The 20,793-nt window shown below is 32.1% G+C and overlaps 4 protein-coding genes across 10 annotated transcripts; all 4 read left to right on the top strand.

Annotated features, from left to right (window-relative positions):
• The first annotated feature begins 35 nt into the window (after positions 1-35).
• On the top strand, positions 36-4,040 carry LOC133688435 (probable choline kinase 2). 2 transcript variants are annotated; one of them, XM_062107920.1, is made up of 8 exons: positions 36-282; positions 979-1,414; positions 1,845-1,966; positions 2,100-2,292; positions 2,855-2,972; positions 3,066-3,113; positions 3,520-3,620; positions 3,778-4,040. In XM_062107920.1, the coding sequence occupies exons 2-8, from the start codon at positions 1,061-1,063 to the stop codon at positions 3,919-3,921; spliced, it is 1,080 nt and encodes a 359-aa protein (XP_061963904.1). In that variant the 5' UTR covers positions 36-282; positions 979-1,060; the 3' UTR covers positions 3,922-4,040. The 2 variants fall into 2 exon arrangements, with proteins under 2 accessions (XP_061963904.1, XP_061963911.1); XM_062107927.1 differs by having other exon boundaries at positions 37-282; positions 1,181-1,414.
• A 2,558-nt stretch (positions 4,041-6,598) lies between these two features.
• On the top strand, positions 6,599-10,645 carry LOC133682582 (WAT1-related protein At3g28050-like). Its single transcript, XM_062105985.1, has 7 exons — positions 6,599-7,039; positions 7,109-7,242; positions 9,209-9,443; positions 9,544-9,706; positions 9,852-9,966; positions 10,050-10,230; positions 10,333-10,645. Exons 1-6 carry the CDS (start codon positions 6,704-6,706, stop codon positions 10,207-10,209), a joined length of 1,143 nt encoding a protein of 380 aa, XP_061961969.1. The 5' UTR covers positions 6,599-6,703; the 3' UTR covers positions 10,210-10,230; positions 10,333-10,645.
• A 652-nt stretch (positions 10,646-11,297) lies between these two features.
• Positions 11,298-14,305, top strand: LOC133698434 (protein MAINTENANCE OF PSII UNDER HIGH LIGHT 1-like). Of its 6 annotated transcripts, none has more exons than XR_009843145.1 (3): positions 11,298-11,753; positions 12,361-13,474; positions 13,582-14,305. XR_009843145.1 is itself a non-coding variant. In XM_062121351.1 (3 exons), exons 1-3 carry the CDS (start codon positions 11,735-11,737, stop codon positions 13,893-13,895), a joined length of 429 nt encoding a protein of 142 aa, XP_061977335.1. In that variant the 5' UTR covers positions 11,309-11,734; the 3' UTR covers positions 13,896-14,305. The 6 variants fall into 6 exon arrangements, 2 of the variants coding, with proteins under 2 accessions (XP_061977335.1, XP_061977343.1); XR_009843142.1 differs by having other exon boundaries at positions 13,575-14,305; XR_009843146.1 differs by having other exon boundaries at positions 11,299-11,753; positions 12,358-12,446; positions 13,227-14,305.
• A 1,203-nt stretch (positions 14,306-15,508) lies between these two features.
• On the top strand, positions 15,509-16,399 carry LOC133692400 (putative RING-H2 finger protein ATL69). Its single transcript, XM_062113304.1, has one exon. The coding sequence runs from the start codon at positions 15,590-15,592 to the stop codon at positions 16,142-16,144; it is 555 nt and encodes a 184-aa protein (XP_061969288.1). The 5' UTR covers positions 15,509-15,589; the 3' UTR covers positions 16,145-16,399.
• The last annotated feature ends 4,394 nt before the right edge of the window (positions 16,400-20,793 follow it).

Here is a 20,793-nt window from a genome sequence, read left to right as displayed (position 1 = left end):
GAATCCAAAACGGTCCCCTGGTTGAACTCTCGGGACTCGAAATAATCCAATGGCTCAAATTCAATCTTCCCTTAAACATTTTCTTTTTATATTTTATAAACCATTATCCCTCCCTCCCCTGTAATTCTTCCGCAATTCTGCTCAATTCTACTGATTTATTTATAACTGAAATATTAGAGCACGAAACACATCATTTTTCTTCCTCTCCGGTTCTCTCCACTGCGATTGTCTACAGTTCGTATGCAACAACCTACCATAGAAAGAAAAATAATCGATTAAAAGGTGAATTCTGTTTTAGTTGATTTGCTATTTTTTTAATTATCTGTTAAACAATCTTTGCACGAATTATAGTATGGTGTAGCAGCGATTAGATTAATGAAAAGAGGGTTTAATTGATTGATTAATGATTTTAAAGACAGGTTGATTGAAACATTGATTTTCTGGTTGTAAAGAAGAGAATATAATCTGTTGAAAGCCTGGTAATTATAATTGTTTATAGGCTTAAACATGGAATTTTGTATTTGTTTTTCTAGTCTGCAGCTTGTGCATCAACAGAGAGTAAGTGCGTTTGTCTAGGAGGTCATGCCGCGCTTCAAAGTAACGTTTGACTTGAAAAAACATCATTTTTTATGCCTTCTCAATTTGGTTTTTACAGTTTAATTTGGATCAATATTCTTGAATTTAAGATAGGATCTTCCAATTTTGCTTGTTATGAATTATTGCCATCTTTTTTTTTTGTTTCTTGAATTCCTGCACAAATTTTCTTGAATTCGTGTGCTGTTGGCTCGTGCATGTGTAAAGAGAAGTCTGATTGAAAAGTTTATCCTCTTCTGTTGTTTTTTTTTTTTTTTTTTTTTTTTATGTTAATAATGTTTTATACATTATATGTCTGGTGGGGATGATTTCATGAGCATGGGTCTTGAAAAGGAAGTTAATTGCCCTTGGTAATTTGGGTTGTTTCTTTCTTTGTGTTTTCAGATCAGACGTTTTCCCGTAATAAATTTGGTTTGCTGGAGTGGTTTTTATTTAGTTAGGGTCTTTTGTGTGGAGATTTTTGGCAATGGGTCCTGTAGAAAATCCTGTAAACAATAAAGAATATAGGATACCAGGAGAGGCAAAGGAGATGTTGAAATCGTTGGCATCCAAGTGGGAAGATATTGATGATGCAAATTCATTGCAGGTGATCCCTTTAAAGGGTGCAATGACCAATGAGGTTTTCCAAATAAAGTGGCCTACAAAGACACAGAATATGTCGCGTAAGGTTGTAGTCAGGATCTATGGTGAAGGAGTGGAGGTGTTTTTTGATCGAGACACTGAGATTCTTACGTTTGAGTTCATGTCGAAGCAAGGGCAGGGACCTCGTTTACTTGGGCGGTTCTCAAATGGACGGATTGAAGAGTTCATCCATGCACGGGTACTTTGACGTTCACCTCTTTCTGTATCTTTGCTACCATGAATCTTGAATGCATGTTGTTTTATAAAATTGTCTTGATTTAAGAGATTGGCAGTTGAGTTAATCAAATGATCGGTCTTAAAGGAATCTAATACAACTTCAATTTTATTATTAGTGTTTTTTGATAGTTTATTCAACTTCAATTTGCACTTCTAATATTTCTAATGTTTGGAAAGTATTGTGTTGGTGTCTACTGCTCAAATACAGACATGTTAAATTAATTATTGAAATCGTGTATCTTCTACCAGGAAAAACAGGAGGAACAAGTGCTGGTTAATAAACCATAGTTTGCCTTTTCTTTCTAATTTCTATAAATCAGAAGTTAATGTGTTCGATCATAACTTTTCCCCTCCTTAACCAAACATTTCCTACATTTCCATATGAATTTCAGACACTATCAGCCTCTGATCTGCATGATCCAGATATATCTGCTCTTATAGCAGCTAAAATGAAGGAGTTTCATGGTCTTGAGATGCCAGGTCCAAAGGATATCTCTCTGTGGCACAGATTGCGGTTGTTTTCTTTTATTTTCTTTTCTAACTCCTTTTTTGTTATAAAGGAAAATGAAGGTTGCATATGTCACCCTCTTTATATATTCTTTGCTTTTAATAGCTGCAATTAGTTATTTTCTCTGTTGTTTCTTCAGATATTGGCTCAAAACAGCTAAGAGTTTGTGTACTCCAGAAGAAGCTAAAGACTTTCGCTTGGATTCCATTGAGGATGAAATTTCCTTAATTGAAAAGGAACTCTCAGGAGATCAAAGTATAGGGTTTTGCCATAATGATTTACAATATGGCAACATAATGATTGATGAAGAGACAAGATCAATAACTATAATTGTGAGTTCTCTTTTTATTTGATAGATAAAGCATTTTATGAATATGTTACCTGATGGCATTCTATATAAAGAATAAGATCTTTTGGGTATTCTTACTTTTCCCTTTGGCTGTAGATTTCTGGTTTTGATGTGTATTATTCCTATCCTTTGATCCTGTAGCTGTTCTTGATGCTTTCTCTGTGTGCTTTCTATGTGCTAAAGTGTGACTTTCTTTTTTTAATGCATTGCAAACTTAATCTTCTTAATGCGTAGTAAAATGAATTTAAAGAGATTTCAAATGACCTAGATGCTTAGGTTATCCTTCTTCCTCCAACTTCTGGATGATAGATCAAAAGTTTGTGAATTGTGAAGTCATCATGTATTTAAGACTGTTTATGGATGGAAGTTGACTTGGGCTTAACTTGTTCTTTGTTGCACTGGGACATCAATGGTTGTACGTAATTATTAGCTGATTCAAGATGTTATCATCCCTTTTACATTTTTTCTAGTCTATTAATAAAGTTTTTTATATATATATATAGATTGAGATAATATAGAAATTATAATATATGTTATCCTCCCAGGACTATGAGTATGCAAGTTACAACCCTATTGCTTTTGATATAGCAAACCACTTCTGTGAGATGACTGCTGACTATCATACAGATACACCCCATATTTTGGACTATAGTAAATACCCTGGTGCGTGACCTTACACTAATGTCCTTAATGTTTCTTTGCTTTCATTTTCCTTTATTGTCAAGGCATTTTCTTGATCTCTGAGCCTGACAATAGGTTTGGAGGAGCGTCAAAGATTTCTTCACTTATATCTGAGTTCCTCAGGTATTAATCTTTTACCATGATTACCAATTTTTTTTGTTCTCCCACTGTTAGCTTTTTTAACTTCAGGGATGTCATGTGAGATACAAATAGATTAGTTGTTGAAAATGTCGTTCTAAACAAGTTCAGAAAATAAATCTGTTATTGCTTGGTAATCTTCATCAATGAGAACTGAAATTGCATTTGCATGTCGTATATCAAGAAACTCTACATCTCCTAAGAATATTTCATTAATGATTTATTGAATTCTTAATTTCTCACTCTTAGTGGAGGTCAAAAGTTGATTCATTTGTATAAAATCAAGCAGTCATGACTGAGCATTGCGTGTCAACTGAAACTCATCTGAAAACCTCAAATTAAAAATTGTTTTATTATCATTGGTTTGTCAAACCATTGGTTTTTGATGTAGGTGGTCTACCTAGTGACATTGAATTGGAGCAGCTGCTCGAAAATGTTGAGAAGTATAAGCTTGCGAGCCATCTTTTTTGGGGATTATGGGGGATAATATCGGTATGCTTTCTGATCTATGTACAGGAATTAGATTTTAGTTTTAACCGCATTGCTTATGCTGCATACAGTGCATGCCATTCAGAAATTCTGGGAATTGTACACATGCATTCTGTATATTCACCGCTGATATCCTCCGAAACTGTTTTTAATTTTACAGGAACATGTCAACGAAATTGACTTTGACTACATGGAATACGCAAGGCAGAGGTTTGAACAGTACTGTTTAAGGAAGCCTGCTTTATTGGGTTCTTCAGGAACCACCCCTGATGTAGCTTTGACTGATGGTAATTATAGTATCTAATTGCTACTCGCTCTGTATTGTATCACATACATTTAGTTGTGTACAGGAACTGACAACTCTAGATTGTGTTATAGTCTTTTGGTGTGTCATCTTAAGAATATTTTCATCTTTGATCGGTACTTCTACTATGTTGTCAAATATGGTGGTATGGTATGTTGGATCAGGAGAGAATGGTTGTATTTATTCTTTCTGTCAGTGAAGGAGTGTAATTGAACACCTAACTCCACCCCAGTTGCTGGACCAGGAAACTGATTATGTCTTGACACTGCCTGCAATCAATCAAGACTTTGCCCCGACAGCTGCACGGCACCATCCTTTTTTTATCTTCAAGGTAGTAAGGAGGTGTGATTTGGGTCTTGGTTTGAGAGCTCTGGTTTCTTTCCCGGATGGCTGGATATGCTAAAATGAGATCCATGTCCTAGCCTTTAATTTCTTTTGGTCCGAACAGAAATACCCTGATTTCCTAGACTTGCAGTGGAGTTGCTTTGATACAAAAGAAAACGTAAAATGGCTGTGGACTAAGGTGGTTTCAGAAAAATGAGAGGCAGTCGTCGGTGTACGAAAACTTCCAGGAATGGCCAAGGTGATATTATAGAAACAGGCGCGATGTCTCAAATACACCTCTCCTGCCCTCATCCGAGACAAACCCATCTTCTAGCCAGCAGAAGCCCGGCAGTGGATGGCAGGAAGATCACTTCCTCTATATAAACATTATTGCAGTGAATGAACAATTGATTCGTGGTTTCCTCTAGTTCACGCATGGGTAATAATAAAATAAGAAAAAGCACAATTCCGAAGTTTTGTTTTGAATCATTTTTATGATAACTATAGAATGGTTTGTTTTATTCATGTTCTTTGCAATTGTGATTGTTTTTTATTTTAAAATATATTTAAAAAATATTTTTTTAAAAAAATATTTTTTTTTAATATTAGTATGCTGAAAATGATTCAAAATTATAGTTTACTTACCTCGGAATGTTATCTCAAAATCACGAGGAGAATTTTTTTCAAGAATATCATAATTAATCCCGTGAATAAAATGTTCAACTGCTGCAGTAATTAACAATTAAAAAAAATCAAAAGAGGAGGGGATTCTCCTCCTAAAATACTATTTATTGTAATAATATATTTTTTAATTTAAATTATATTTTTCAACATTAAATTTATTGAAGATTAAACTTTATAATTTTTTTCAATTTACTTTTATGATATATTCTAATTTCATTACCTGAATCTAGGCTTAATATGTTGACTTAATTGACTTGAGTTTTTTTTTTCTTATATTTTTTTAGTTTTTTCTCTCAAATTCATCTTTTAACATTGGATTGATTAAGAATTAGACTTCATGATTTGTTTTGGTTTTCTTTCTATAAGATTATATCTGTCTCATAACTCATGAATCAAGTCATGGATGTGACTAGTCAACCCATGTTGACTTGAGTTGCTTGTTATGTTTTTTTTTTAATTGATTTTTTTTTAAATTTTTTTCAACATTGAGTTAATTGAGAATTTAACTTCATAATTTGTTTAAATTTTTTTTCTATTGGGTTATCTTGATCTTATGATCCAGGTTATGGTTTAATAGGTTAACCTGAGTCAACTCGAGTCATTTTTTTTCTTTTTTAAATGATTTTTTTTTCAATTTCATTATTTAACAAGTAATTTTTTTGTCCTTTTTTTCAAATGTTTTTTTTTAATTTCATAATTTAATATTGAATTTATTGGATATTGAGTTTCATAATTTATTTTAACTTACTTTTTATGAGGTTATTATGGTTTTAGGGTCTGACATGCAAAATTACTAATTTATCTTATACGTGCGAGCCTGCTATTCTTTTCTTATTGGTTACCAACTCATATCAAATTTCATTATATAAACATTAGAAGAAATTTTTATTTTTCTAATGTAAAATTATAAGCCCATCAATATATATATTCTATGTTCATAAAAAAATTATATTTTTTTAATGTGGAATAAAAAACCGTTTTAGTTTAAATACTTCATTTTAAACGGAAAAAGATAATATATTTTCAGCGTTGGATAAAAAATCTTTTAAATTTTATTATTTATAACATGTATAACATACTTTTACATAAATTATTTTTTAATTTTTTAAGGTGAGATATTAAAACCTTAATTGTTTTTTAAATATTTTTCTGAGTTGATCTAGAATCCAACCTTTTAGTCAAGTCAAACCCCAGATTGAATTTGATAAGCTATAATACATTGATTAGCCCGATGTGTTAATATATTGATTTGGGGTTAAGCGGGAGCTTAGATGACTAGAAAAATCTAAATTTTATTTTTAAAAAAAATCTGTTCAGATTATTTTTTTAAAAAAGAATTGGTTCAACCCAAGAGACCATAGCCTAAGTCCGGTCAACTCCTAGTTGAGCATCTAATAACTATGGTCACGGTAGAAGCAACTATCAGAGATTCAATTAATAGAAGTAAATAACGCTGCCAACAACCAAAACCTAGAATATATTTTTTTTATTAAAAAAAGCAATATTATTTTAGATATTTAAAAAAAAATAAGAAAGAATGGTTCAACCGAAGTGACCCGATTCTTGTCATGTCGCCTCCTGTCGTCGGGCTCTAATAACTATGGTCACGGTAGAAGCAACTAGCCAAAGATTCAAATAGAAGTAAATAACGCTCCCACCAACCAAAACCAACTACATAATACCCGTAATAGTGTTTCGTGCTAGTTTCAGGGTCTGAATTTTCAACTTTGAATCTCGCAACAGAACAGATAATTAAGAAACAAAGAGAGTGAAGATGGCGAGGAAAGTTGCAGTCCTGCCAATTGTGGGGATGGTAATGGCAGAGTGTGCACAAGCTGGGCGGATGATATTAGGCAAAGCAGCCATGTCAAATGGCATGAGTAGTTTCGTCTTTGTCCTCTACTCTAATGCCATTGCCTGCCTCATCCTCCTCCCTTCTTCTTTTCTCTTTCACATGTTCTCTTCCCCATCTCTCAGCACCCACGCCGTGAAGGAATCATGTACATCTGACATAACTCTGTTATTCTTCTCTTTTATTTGGCAGATCACCAGAGAGGCCTCCACTCACCCTGTCAATTGTCTCTGGATTCTTCTTGCTTGGTCTTTTTGGGTTTGCACTTCTCTTTAGAATTGACCTCTGACTCTGTAGCTTTCTTGCGTTTTCTTTTTCTGGGTTTGATCTGCCCTAGTTTTTCGCAGTTGCTTGGGACAGAACTTTTGTTATGCTGGCATTAACCTCAGCTCTCCTACACTTGGCACTGCTATGCTCAACCTTGTCCCTGGTCTTACCTTCATACTTGCCATTATTTTCAGGTTATATGTACTTCTTTGCTGGTTTACTTGATTGTTTTCCTTCTGTTTTTCAGCTCAAAATCTTTCTCAAAGATTTGTGAATTAAATAAGCAGTACTGACGTGAGGAGATTTTTTCCATGCATAATAAATGTTCACTGTATTATTTAATGATTAAGATTGCCAGGTTATGAAAAGTTCAATAAGAGTTAAAGATATAGTATAATCTCGAGCTAAGATTTTAATAGAAGATTCTGAACATACTATTTTTAATAACTTTAGGGCTTTAGAGCCCTAGCTTTAACCACATTATTCGCCACGTCCATTGGTATGCTGTGGAGAAGAGACTAGATTGTTTGGTGCAAACATAACAGATTTAGCTTGCCTAATGAGTAACACAAATAAAAATTGTGAAGAAGAGAAGAATTTGCTTGGAGACTTACCTTGAGGCACGTCAAAGCGTAGATTTATTCCTGAATTTGATGAGATTCTTTTCTATAATGAGAGATTTTTGAAAAAAAAAATTATTAAGTGGTTGATAAAGTTGAAAACTAACTTTTATTTTAACAAGGTTTCTTGTCACAAAAAAATAGGACTTATTATATACAAACTTTCTTGTGGTGCTAGAAAATGGTGGTTTGAATCTCTAGACTTTAGAGCTCATATTGATATATTTTTAATTTTATTTTAGTAAGATTTGAGACAATAATTAATTTTAGAGTTTATATAAGATGATTATGAAAATATTTAATATTAGATAGATAAATAAATAAATTATTATTATTTACTTTATGATCAATCTTCTCAAAAAGCAAGGAGGAAAAACATGGAGGAGTTTTGTGAAAGTAAAATTTCATAGTCTTTTGACGTTAAGTTGGAAAAGCTAATGGCAAATGATAATTTTTAGTCATGGATAAAAATGTTACGAACAAAGACGCAAAAGACATGATAATTTTTAACAATTATCCTAAAAGTATTTTCAAAGATTATTTTGATGTGTTTTTATATTCAAAGGTTGAAGTATTGGAAATTATAAATGATGATGCGATCAAGTTGGAAAAAAGAAAATATATGAAGGAATTACAAGTGGATTTCATAGAATCAGAAGATATAAAATTAAATATGGATTTTTCTTTAGCATGCATATATCATAAATTAAAATTTGAAGTTCACCAATACAAGCTACTTTGTGAAAATTAAAATTTAAAGTTAACCAACACAAGCTACTTTGTGAAAATGTTGGATACAATGCTATATTTGAAATATTTATTCATTTAAAATGGAAGAGTTTAATTCTTGATAGATAATTTAAGGATGAGTTTTTTGAAAGTAGAGGGGAATGACGTGGGGAAATGTTTTCCATATTATTGACATAAAAATATATTTATCACATTATTTCATTAATAATTAAAATTTTCAGGTTTTGAAAAGTTTAATAAGAGTTCAAACTACAGTTTGGTAAATCAAACATAACTTTAATATAACTGTTGAATTGAGTTAAAATTATGAAAAAAGATTTTGAAGACCTTGTTTTTTATTGGATTAAAATTTTATGATGATAAAAAATCAAGAAAGGATTTCAAATAAGGCTCGGAAGTTATTGTGTAAGATTGCATTTATTTTCCTAGTTGTATTTGATTTTTTTTTTGTATTTAGATTAGGATTTTAAGTTGATTAATGTTTTATTATTTATGAATTATAATACTAAATAGATTCTATTAATTAGGAATCCCTTTTTATAAAGGGTTTTAGTAGGAATCATTTATTATATAGGATTTTAATATTAATATAAATGAATAGGAGTATAAAGTTTATTTTGAAAAGAACATTATTATTTAGACTTTTAATAAAATAACTAGAGTTTTCTCGTAATTTTTCAACAACTCATGTATAATTTTAGTGCTTCAGAACTCTAATTTTAACCACGCTATACTCTGGGTCAAGCACTGTAAAGGATAGGGCTAAAATGCTTTTGCTGGGTTGTTTCAGGATGGAAAATGTTGACTGGAAAAGTTACAGCACCCTAGCTAAATCTATGGGAACCATAGTATCAATTGGAGGGGCATTTATTGTTACTTGCTACAAGGGTCCCCTACTTCTGAAGGCACTACCCTCTGTTGCAAGGTCATCTCATCAGGTTCTCTTGCAACAGTCAAATTGGGTCCTTGGAGGATTGCTCATGGCAGTTGACTGTGCCACGGCTTCTTCATGGCTTATAGTACAGGTGAAAGTTAACAAACCCCAATGAAGATAAAAGAAGCCTGTTAAAAGTTCAAGAAAAAAATCAATAAACTCTAATTTCTCATATATATTTCATGTTCCAGGCATTGATCCTTAAAAAGTACTCAGCAAAGTTGATTGTGGTCTTTTTTCACTTCTTCTTTTCGACCATATTGTCTTCAATAGTTTCTGTGGTCATGGAAAGGGACCCCTCTGCTTGGAGCTTAAACTCTAATATAAGATTGATTGCTGTTCTCTTCTCGGTATGTAAAGAAAACCCATCTTGGATTCCAGCTTCTTTAGACTTCAAATCTTAGCTTAATATTGTTACAATATGCAACCAGCGAGTTAACATTTTTAACAAGCAGGGAATCTTGGGCAATGCTGAATGCATTCGAAATTGGTGTTACAGCATGGTGTCTACACAAGACAGGTCCTGTGTTTGTTGCTATATTTGCACCCTTGGGGATTGTCATCGCAGCTGCAGCAAGTGTCATCTGCTTTGGGGATGCTCTGGATCTTGGAATGTGAGGCCCTTTTGATCTTGGATTATATTTATGATTAGCTGGGTTGCTTAGTTTAAAATCATCTATCTTTTGTGCCATTACAGTGTGATTGGAGCTGCTATAATAGCCATAGGATTTTATGCAGTGATTTGGGGGAAGGCCCAAGAAGAGATCAAGAAAGTTGAAGACAAGGAAAATTGTGGCTCTGCCTCATCCTCTCAAAAAGTCCCTTTTCTGCAAAATAGAAGCAATGATTATGCGTAGCAAGGTAATATCAGTGGAAAGGTTCGTTTATTTCCTCATCTTACATCAACGATTAACGCTCACGCCTCTCATGGCTGGCATCACGGGCATTTGTATCTGCATTTACGAGAGTTTTTTTGGCAGGCACAGGAAATTTAAACACGACACCCTCGAAACAATCTGGTCTGTTCAAGAAGTTGAAGAAACAGTTCAGTTTGACAAGGAAATAGTCTTTCTTGCTACTTCCTACAGCATCTGATTGTACCAGCTCAAGGAAATGGACAGCCATGGAGAGGGAGGTTGCAGTGGAGGGATGGAATAGGGTAAAATAAAGCAATTCCATCATTGATTAATCTTTAGGGATGACAAAATGCATGGAAAATCTTCATGTCTTCGTTTAGGTCGCTTAGCATTAGCATGCAGAGCCTTGCCCTGAAGTGTCCTCTCAGTGGCATTGCAGGTGTCGATTTTCTTTATTATTATTATTATTATTATTTTAGTATTTTAGGATAAATTCTATTTCTTACATGCTAAATCTTTTCTCAGTTAAGTAAATCATCCAAACTTGGATTATTATATACTAAGAAAAAAAATCTGATATTGTCTCCAAAATCTTAACCTTCTATTTGTCATGATATGATTGATCTCATCGTGTGTCACTTGAAATTGTTTATATCAATAAAACAATGGTCAATCCTAAATCATTTAAATTTAGCTGAATTAATATTCAAAATGTTTTGAAATGAAACTCGAAATAAATTATTGGATTAACTTATTAAGTTAAATTAAATTTAATCATTGCTTCAACTGAAACTCAGAATCGGTCATTAAATTGACCAACTAGATTTATTTATTTATTTTTACTAAAATTTAATATGATTTATTTGTTTTGGATCGTTTTGATGTGCTAATGTCAAATATAATTTTTAAAAAATAAAAAAAATCACTGACATATATTTCAGCATAAAAATTTAATTGAAAAACAATCACTATCACACTGCGAATCACCCTCTAAATCAGGTTTAATAACTATCTATTAACGTATGAGTATCTGGTTTATGGGATTTTAGCAAAAGGAATGCCTTTGTTTTTCAACTCAAGCCATTAACCAATAGCCCAAAAAACAAATCTTAGCGTATGCTTCTTTAGAGAATCCAACCCCCGAAAGAACATGTTCCAGGTAACCAATCAAAGTCCACCACAAAAGACCCATCCCCATGAACATCTCTTACACCCCCACTAAAATCTCTCATTTCTCTCACTCAACTCCAGCCCTGAAACCCCTTCAAGACCCCGAGAGCCACAAGTTCTTGAGCACCGAGTACCAACTCGACTGTTGTTCTTTTTGAGGTCATATCTGCTGACCCCTGGTATCCTTCAATTTGGTAAAAAGGAAATAACTTGTGCCTCACAGGCAATGTTATCAGCAAACACTTGCACACTCACTTCGAAAAGACTTTTCAAGAAATACACGTGGAAGTAAGAGAAACTTGAAGCTTTTCACTATCAGAGCTTCCTCTGATGACTCTGACTGTAATACAGAAGAATGTGCCCCAGAAAAAGAGGTCAGTTCACGAGAATTATAACTGTTGTTGGTTATCTTATCTTATATTCTTATGCTAACTCAGTCTTGGTAACTCAAGAGTCTATAGGCTATGTCAAGAAGTTAGATTGTGTATATTGTCATGTCTGGAGACTTTTTGTTTGTTTGCTCTTCTTGAATTATATGATTTCATAACGCAAGAAAAGGGGAAAAATCTCACTTGGACGGACTTCAGGATCTTGGGATGTGGAATTTTTTATGGTTTGTTGATTGAAAATCGGTGGCAAGATACTAAAGCCAAGATAAAAGGATTCCTTTTCTCTTCTTGTAATGACTTTGTAATGGAAAAAAAATTCAAAGCTTAAGTTGTGCACGCATTATTTGATTGTAAAATCCTATCTTTGGAGATTATAGTTTTGTTAATTTCTTCAAATAATTTACTTTATTTATTGATTTTATAATTTAGTTGAAAAGAGAGTCTAGCTGGTTTATTTTATTTTTTATATTTTTGGAATGGCTGATTAACAGTTATAGGCTTATAGCCCTAAGATGTATTTGTGCATTAAGGCTTGTAATCGTACAGCATTGCTATATGAAAGAGAAATGATGTCTTGCTTGTTGTGAAGTAGGTTGGGATGGTGAGTTTGGAGTGGTTGGCTGGGGAGAAAACCAAAGTCGTCGGGACAGTCCCACAGCGGACTCGTGGTTGGACAGGGTATGTTGAGAAAGATACTGCGGGGCAGACAGATATCTATTCTGTTGAGGCTAGTTATCTTCATGTTTTCCTATAATCTGTCTTCTTTCAAGTTTGTTACTGTATACAGAAAAGAAACACCCAGAGCAGCTGCTGCTGCTCTTGACATAGCATATTAAACGCATTGCCTGTTAACCATAGTAATTGTCAAGGCTCAATTCTAATGAAACCTGAATAATCCAAAGGTTGAAACCATAAGTGTGCCTCAATTAGCTATGAAAATGGTAATGTTCCAGCGGTGATGAATTAACTCTATGTAATATGTATCAACAGTTGTTTCAAATGAATCAGTTTTCATCCTTGAAGCGATCCACTGTTGTGATTTTGTTATATTTGAGAGCTGATAAATATCCATGGAAAAGTTTAGCTGGGAATCAAGGATTGCCCATCCTCTGAGTTGTGTTGCTTGTACTATAGTCCAGAAGTCCTGATATTAGTTACCTCTCGCTTCCTCTCAAAGGAGGTTCTCCTTATGTTTCATAATAGTTAAATATGGATTTTCAATGAAACATACTGTCTCTAGATGTGGCAGGAGATAGGGGTTGGTTCATGCCAAAAACCAATCCCAAAGCCATCATTGATACTATAATGTGCTCGAAATACATCTTCCGTGCTTTGTAGCTGTCAAGGATACTTCTGTAGTTTGTATATGCTATCAATTAAGGAATTCGCCTTAATTTTAGTGAATTGAGAGTGATTGTAAAACTGCATTGCATTCAATTGTCCTTCTGTGTGATGTAGCAACTGGAGTGAAGAGTAAAGTTTCTGTGTCTATGTTCCCAAGAACAGAATAGAGTGCACTGCAGTATTTCTTTTTCATTGTTTTTGGTGGATTTACATCCATATGGCGGATGGCGAGTGAAGGATATTCGTGCTGTTGTTTGCATGCATCAGTAAATGTCCCAGGGGCAGGATTCTTGATTCTGGATTGCTCATTGTTTCGTATGAGGAAGACTATTATCAGTTTCTCTTCATAATAAGTTGTTATGGTCTCTGCCCATCATCTCTCTCTATTTCATTTTGATTTTCCTCACCACGCTTCTTTCTGGTGTGGAGTTGTATTAATCTAATAACTTCTAATATTTCCAGCCTGCAGTTTATGTAGCAGAAAGTGCAATTAGTTCATTTCTTCATCTTCTTGTTGGTAAGAGCCCATCTGACATAACAACAGCCGAATATAATGGGCCATGGCCATCTCTCAGTTACTACATCAACAAATTTAAGCCAGCAGAAATTATCCAAGCTGCAGTGCCAAGCCTAACAGAATCCATACATGCAGAAAGCTCCACACCAGATTTTTCCAAGAAACAGATTCAATCCGCACCAGAAGTTTCTGCAATACAGGTTCAATCTCAGTATGAACCTGAGCCTTCCACTACAAGTGTGAGCAGTGTTTCTTTGGCTAATTAAACTAGTTCAGTTTCTTGAACTGGAGAAACACAATTTTTTTTTCTTCCACGCTGCTGACATATATACTCAGAAAACAAAGAAAAAGCTATTAACAACGAGGCATGCTCAATATGTATAGCATGAACATAAACAAGCAAATAGCATTACGGTATTTTTTGCAGCAACAAAAAATAAAATCATGCTATCCATATCATATGTTAATAGATGTGCTACCTATATTTTCTGTATTCACCATCAAACTGATATGTTCATATTTACTGGTGTTTGTAAGTGTGTGTGTGTGTGTGTGTGTGTGTGTGTGTGTGAATTGGGTTCATTATTTTGTAAGATTTGGATTAGTTGATGGAATATTTTAATTTAATATTATGATAACCTTAAAGCTTCTGCATGGTTGCTCTTTGGTCTGTTTACTGGGTTCCAGTTCTGGTTCCGTTCTACCATTCCTGCACCAGAAATTCTTACATGGACCAGGTTAGAGGACCAAACCAATCACTTCTTCCTCCTTTACTATACGTAGGGGGACCCACTGCACCAAAATTAAGTTGTTTTGATTTACTTGTTCTTGTAAAAACTGGGTTTAATTCAGCTCGGGTCTAGCATTTCACTGGTTATAGGCTTGAAAGATTAACTTAATTATAAAAAATTTATCCAAGTTTGATTTAATTGTGTTTTTATTTTTTTTTTAATTTATGTTCTTTAAATTTCATCTTTAAACGATCATTTAATTGGAGTAATTGGAGAAAGGCTTCATTATATTTTTATATGCTATCTATATCTTTTTTTTTTGTTTAATTGGATTATCTTTGTTTTTTTATTTGTTAAATTAAATAGAATTAATTAATTGAATATAGACATGAAATGTTTATTTTTTGAAGTTTTATTTGGTTTGCTTTCTGGATCGTTGCTCTAGCAACACTTGTATTTTTTTTTAGTATCGTCATGTAAACTTTCCTAACGATATTTAAAATGTCTTAACAAGCTCTTTTGATAGTGGATCAATGTTTGTGAAGGAAAGACAGAAAGTTTTTGATGAACTTTTTTTTTTCTAGGTATGATATCTGCAACTAATTTTTTTATATAGTTAATTATTGTCAAATACTGTTTTGTTCAATTCATCTGTGTCATTATTTTTTGTTAATCATATTATTAGATTACTCTCTTTTATTAAATCCAATCAAGTTAATAGCCTAAATCTCATACTTTTTTTTTTTACTTATTTAAAAACACTACCACGAGATGTATAGCTTAGCTTGTCAATAACATGCAAATACTTCTCAAGATCTAGCCTTCATTTTTCAAGGCCATCTTCTTCAATCATGCTATATATACATATATATATATATATATATTTGTTTCATGTGTTACCTAGAAAGTCGAAAGGACACAAACTTTGGATCGTCACAAAAAAGGGACTCCAAAATAAGCACAAGAACCTCGAGAATATAACTTATTCGATCTTGAGTCTTGATCAATTAACAATTACAAAAGAATCAAAAAAGAATTCAAATGACTATCATAAATGTTGGCCTGCTTTTTTAAACTTTTCTTTAATGCAGTAGTCGCTGAACATTAACTCCAAAGTTCCCATTCTATTAATTGTTTTCCCGCGGACCCGGTGGCCCTTCTTATCACCCTTCTTTTCAAATCCAACGCTTTTTTCCACTTCTTGTTCTATCTCTTTCTTTCAGTCCCTCATGTCCACAGTTGCTCCACCAGTGTCAGCGTCGGCCGCTGCGGGCAGTGGCCTTGGTTATGGTATCGCCATTGCCATTGGCATTCTCGTCCTCATTTCTACTATAATGCTCACTTCTTATGCTTGCACAAGGATTAAAGGTAATGGTAATGGCAATGGCAGCAATAATAATGGCGGTGGTAGTGACAGCAGCAACATCTATGGGCATGACCGGCACTTCACTGCCGGCAATCCAATAGAGCCAATGACGGTGGTGGTGGGTCTTGCTGAGCCCATTATAGACTCGTATACGAAGATGGTGTTGGGCGAAAGCCGGCGACTACCCAAACCCAATGAAGGTCCGTGCTCCATATGCTTGTCCGATTACCAGCCCAAGGATACCATACGGTGTATTCCAGATTGTCATCACTGTTTCCATGCTGATTGTATTGATGGATGGCTTAAGATGAGTGCTACTTGTCCATTGTGTAGGAATTCTCCAGCTCCATCGAAGGGTCCCACGCCTGTCACTACTCCTTTGGCTGAGGTTGTGCCCTTGGCCTTCCATGCCAGGTGATGCTGCCATGAAAAGGTGTTCTTCCACTTCAATTTTTCAAGCTTAATTATTCCTAGCTTTAGCTTCTGCCTTCAATTTTTTTTTTAGCCCGAGCTGAGGATTAGTGTTATAATATCAACACACCCATCAAGGTTTACGTCTTGTATAATTTTTTAATGGGATCCGGAGTTCTTGATTTTGGGTTTATTTGCGTGGTGCTAAGAACACATTTCTTATGTGGAGATTCTTTCACCTTGAATCAAATGTCTTTAATCTTGCTCCTGGGATTGTTGCTGGACAGCGGCTCCTAAAATTTGTGCTCGTTACTAATCCAGGTGGTCCTTGATTTTCATACTCTTAATTACGACATGTTAAAATTACTGTGCACTAATTGTTAATTAAGCATCATCAGCACATCACATTATAACAGCCATAGTGAATCTCTAATTGTTTGTTAATTAAAATATTTCTTAATTTCTTTTTTAATTGTAGAAATGTCCTCTATCAGGTTTTGAGTATCAAGATTATTATTATTTTTTTAAAAAAATCAGATTAAATAAATGATCTATATCCAAATTGATATAAAATTACTTTCTTTCAATATCCCATGTAATTTTACAATTGAAGATAATATATATGGGAAACAATTTTTTTTATTAAACTAATTAAATCTATTAGACTCGATTAAAATATCTAAATGTGTGAGATATTGGTTATTTTAGTTTAAATCCTTTTGTTTTTCAAGTCTACTCATTAAGATTTTCTACTATTTTAAGATTTATATATGTGTTATTACAATATCTATAAACTTATAATTAATCATCTAATCAAGTTGATTGTTAGTTTCACCCTCATTTGAACTAATGTCATCTTAATGATTGGATTAATATTTATGAAAGCATCTTTATCGAAATGTTTTGAACATTTTAAATACCTAAAGTTATAGATTTAAAGTTCAGAGTCACAAATAATTAAAAACCATAAAGACTTGTATATATTAAAAAGAGAATTAAAAACTACCACATATGGGTGCAAGGAGGACTGACGTAATTGATTTTCATTTAATTACATGAAAAAAAACAGGAATAAATAGATCAATTTTTTTTTTAAAAATGATCAGAATAATATATAGAAAATATTTTTTGAAAAAAATAAATAATACAATTTTAATTCACAGCACATTAAATATAAAATAACAAAATGAGATAAAAAAAAATAACATGAAATATTAGTCCTGGTCAACTAAAGTTAGCATAATGAACTTATAACTTTGATAATCAAAGTCGAGCCAACCTAGTATATCTCAATAAATTTACAGTTTAAATCATGAAATTAAAATAAAATAATAAAACATTAAAAAGAATTATAATATCCACTTTTTAAAAAATATATTGACTGTATTTTAATTTTTCAAATCCATAACTGAAGTAATTAAACTAAAAACACTCTAACTGAAAAAAAATTAATTAGAAGGAGCCCTGTTTAAAACATGAACTCTCAAAACTTGCAGCAATATATAATAATGAATACTGTATAAGAGAGAAAACAAGAAAAAACACGTGTTAGGGTTAAAAAATATACTGTATATATCTACAAGAACAAAAAGCTTTTATTTCATTGTCTGTCAAGTTAGAGTTAGATAATGTATATTTATAGTTGAGCCTAGCTGCTCTAGGAGTGCTAGTAATTTTTAATAATACCCCTTATCGCTCTGTTGTGCTTCCCTCCAATATCTATCGATCTATGCGCCACGTACTACAGTATTGTCTTAATTTTTGGTACATACTAATATAATTAATTTGAACCATTAATCACAATTAGTGGCGGAGGCAGGGGAGGTTGGTAGGGGCTTGGGTTCTTATAAGAAAATTTTTTCTAACCTCTTTTTTTTTTTTTGTAAAATAATTAAAATTTTAATCTTTTTAAAATATTTTTTTTAATTTGACTCCCCTTACTTTTTTTTTTCTCTGCCTTTGAATTATATTGTGTTCGTTTTGCATTTATTTTTATGTTTGCGATGCAAAAAATACAATTTAGTATTTGGTAATGTATCACACTGTGTTTTATATTATGGAGCCCATCCAAAAATTGAGTTTGAAACACAAGTTTTATGAAGCAGTTTTTACGTGTTTTTTTAACTGAGTTTCGTAAAACTCTGTTTGTTTAATTTTTCATTTCAAAAACAATTTTTTCAAAATTTGAATTTTATTTTATTTTTTTCCTTATTCAAATTATTTTTTTTTATTTTCAGATTATTTTGATGCGCTAATATCAAGAATAATTTTTTAAAAATAAAAAAAATATTTTGATACATTTCCAAGTAAAAAACACTTTTGAAAAGCAACTATAACCAAACATTTTATATATGTTTTTTGCTACACATAAATTCTAACCATAATTTTTACCAAACAAGTATCTAAATTCAACTAACCATACATAACTACACTTTTTTAAATTTATTTTTTTAAAACTATAATCATAAAAAATACCTTAAAAACAAACGCGCTCATAGCTTTCATATTCATACAGATTGTTGAATATAATTATAGAGCCTCCTATCTGCTATTATTTTACTTTTTTTTAACTTTCTCAGATTTGTTATAATCACGTTGGCATGGATAAAATTAAACAATACCATATTTTCTTTTATATATATATATATGATTAATTTATCTATAAAGATGTTATTTAGATAAGAATTGTAAGAAAAACTAGATAGATTTAGAAATTAACGCCCCTAGTCCGTAACTCGAGTGTTGATCAGTCTGTCATGAAATGAGCTGGGTTATATCCCTATTCTTAAGCTCAATTAATGATCTGTTGATAGAAGAACGACTGAAGATCTCGCCAAGAACACAAGTACTCACGCCATCACTGCGAAAGAGGCCCGTTTATCACTTCAAGATCAAATGGAGCGGAAGAACAAACTAAACAAGTAATTTTTTTTCCTAAATTTAATATGGTTGTTCGAATCAGTTTACACGCATCTCGATTAAAACCTGACTCACATATATACCCTCCAAGGCTGTCTTTGCCTCTCACCATGACTAAAATACACGATTCATGGCAAGAGCCACGACACTCTTCTTCAATGTCTGCATTTGACTTGGAGTTTTCTAGTCAATTTCCATGTGAAATTTGCTTGCTCCATCGAAAAGTTGTGTAGTTTATACATGCATGTTGAGGTCTGAAAAGAACAACACCCACGCTTCACACGTTACGCATCCTTTTAATTATTTTGCTTTCATACTCCACTTGGATCGATCCAGCCAAGCTGCTACTAAAAAATTTGCAGTCGAAAGCTTGCCAGTTAGTGTCATCTCTCACATAGTTGCTAGGTACAGTTTGGATTTTTGGGTCAATTCACATGTCATTGTAATAATTGGAGTCAGTTATATATCATTTTATAATGCAATAATATAAATTATATTTGAAGAATAAATTATATTATGAAGGAATTATATAATCATATAAGTTTTTTTATTGAGATTATTTTTTTGATATAATATCAAAATTATTTTGGTTAAGTGATAATGTACAGGTTTTGAATGTTACTTTCTTCATTTTAATTAATAAAAAAAATTAAATATAATATAGTATGAATCTATATAAGTTTTAATTTTTTTTTTTTGATTGAATAAGAGTATCTTAAAAATTAATATAAATCATATAACTAGTAGACAATGAATTTAATTATTAATTAATCATGTTATGTTATATGTAAAGAAAATTACAATGTGAGATGGGTTTTTAAATTAACAACGCTATCCTGCAAATCGGTGTTTGTGAGTTATGCGTGCATGGCATGTATTAATTATTTTCTTAAATAATTTTTATATTTTTAAATTAACAAATCATCACTCTTAATAAAAGATCATGAAAAAAAATAGTAATTAGCCTCTGAATGCCAGTTAAAGAAATTTGTTTATGAGGGTATTTTATTAATTTTATTATATTTTTTAAAAATAAAAATACAAAAATATCTATGTATTTCAGCTAATTAAATCTTGCTTTTAAGATTGATTTAGTAATTTTTTTGTGCTAAAAAAATTAAAAGAGACCTATATATCCTAACGAACCTAATAATAATCAATTAAGATTCTTGTAAAAAGATTGTTCTACTCGTATTAACTATTGTAATAGTTTTTTGTGAGAAGAAAAAAAATCATAATTTAATTATAGCAATCTATAATGACATGTGTTTTTGTATAATGAAACATGGAGTCTTTTTTATTTATTTTTTATTTCACATGTCAATAATTTATAAATTTTATATAATAAGTTAACAATGAACGAAAGATTAAAAACACAAAGTAATAAATGTCATCAAACAAGCATTAACACATGGAATATTTAGCATTGATTTTAATTAAACACTTTCTCAATAACATCATAACATTACATTAGAGAATATTGAAAATAATCTTATATATATATATATATATATATATATATATATATATATATATTGTACAACAGTTATAATAGTAGGTGTTATAGCAAACTTAATCAAAGGAGAAAAAAAGAATATCACGTCAAATTAGAGACATTATCGACAACAAACACTACAAATCCATATGATGCAATTATCTCTAATGATATTGTTGTTAAAATTCTCGAGAAATCAAGCAAAGCAAGGGCCTCTGACTGGTTATATGTAATTTAATTCA

This window comes from Populus nigra, chromosome 1, assembly GCF_951802175.1.
Source record: "Populus nigra chromosome 1, ddPopNigr1.1, whole genome shotgun sequence".
In the NCBI taxonomy this organism is placed as follows: domain Eukaryota; kingdom Viridiplantae; phylum Streptophyta; class Magnoliopsida; order Malpighiales; family Salicaceae; genus Populus; species Populus nigra.
The sequence above is the reverse complement of the archived record's forward strand: the minus strand, read 5'-3'. Positions and strand labels throughout refer to the sequence as shown.

What these genes read in the sequence shown, in the direction of transcription:
- LOC133688435 (XM_062107920.1), top strand. Translation starts at nt 1,061, where the DNA reads ATGGGTCCTGTAGAAAATCCTGTAAACAATAAAGAATATAGGATACCA. An exon ending in AAGAGTTCATCCATGCACGG is followed by an intron (nt 1,415 to 1,844) that starts GTACTTTGACGT and finishes TATGAATTTCAG; the next exon opens with ACACTATCAGCCTCTGATCT. An exon ending in GATTATGGGGGATAATATCG is followed by an intron (nt 3,621 to 3,777) that starts GTATGCTTTCTG and finishes TTAATTTTACAG; the next exon opens with GAACATGTCAACGAAATTGA.
- LOC133692400 (XM_062113304.1), top strand. Translation starts at nt 15,590, where the DNA reads ATGTCCACAGTTGCTCCACCAGTGTCAGCGTCGGCCGCTGCGGGCAGT.
- LOC133682582 (XM_062105985.1), top strand. Translation starts at nt 6,704, where the DNA reads ATGGCGAGGAAAGTTGCAGTCCTGCCAATTGTGGGGATGGTAATGGCA. An exon ending in TTCTTGCTTGGTCTTTTTGG is followed by an intron (nt 7,040 to 7,108) that starts GTTTGCACTTCT and finishes TTCTGGGTTTGA; the next exon opens with TCTGCCCTAGTTTTTCGCAG. An exon ending in CTTCATGGCTTATAGTACAG is followed by an intron (nt 9,444 to 9,543) that starts GTGAAAGTTAAC and finishes TTCATGTTCCAG; the next exon opens with GCATTGATCCTTAAAAAGTA.
- LOC133698434 (XM_062121351.1), top strand. An exon ending in CGGACTCGTGGTTGGACAGG is followed by an intron (nt 12,447 to 13,574) that starts GTATGTTGAGAA and finishes TAATATTTCCAG; the next exon opens with CCTGCAGTTTATGTAGCAGA.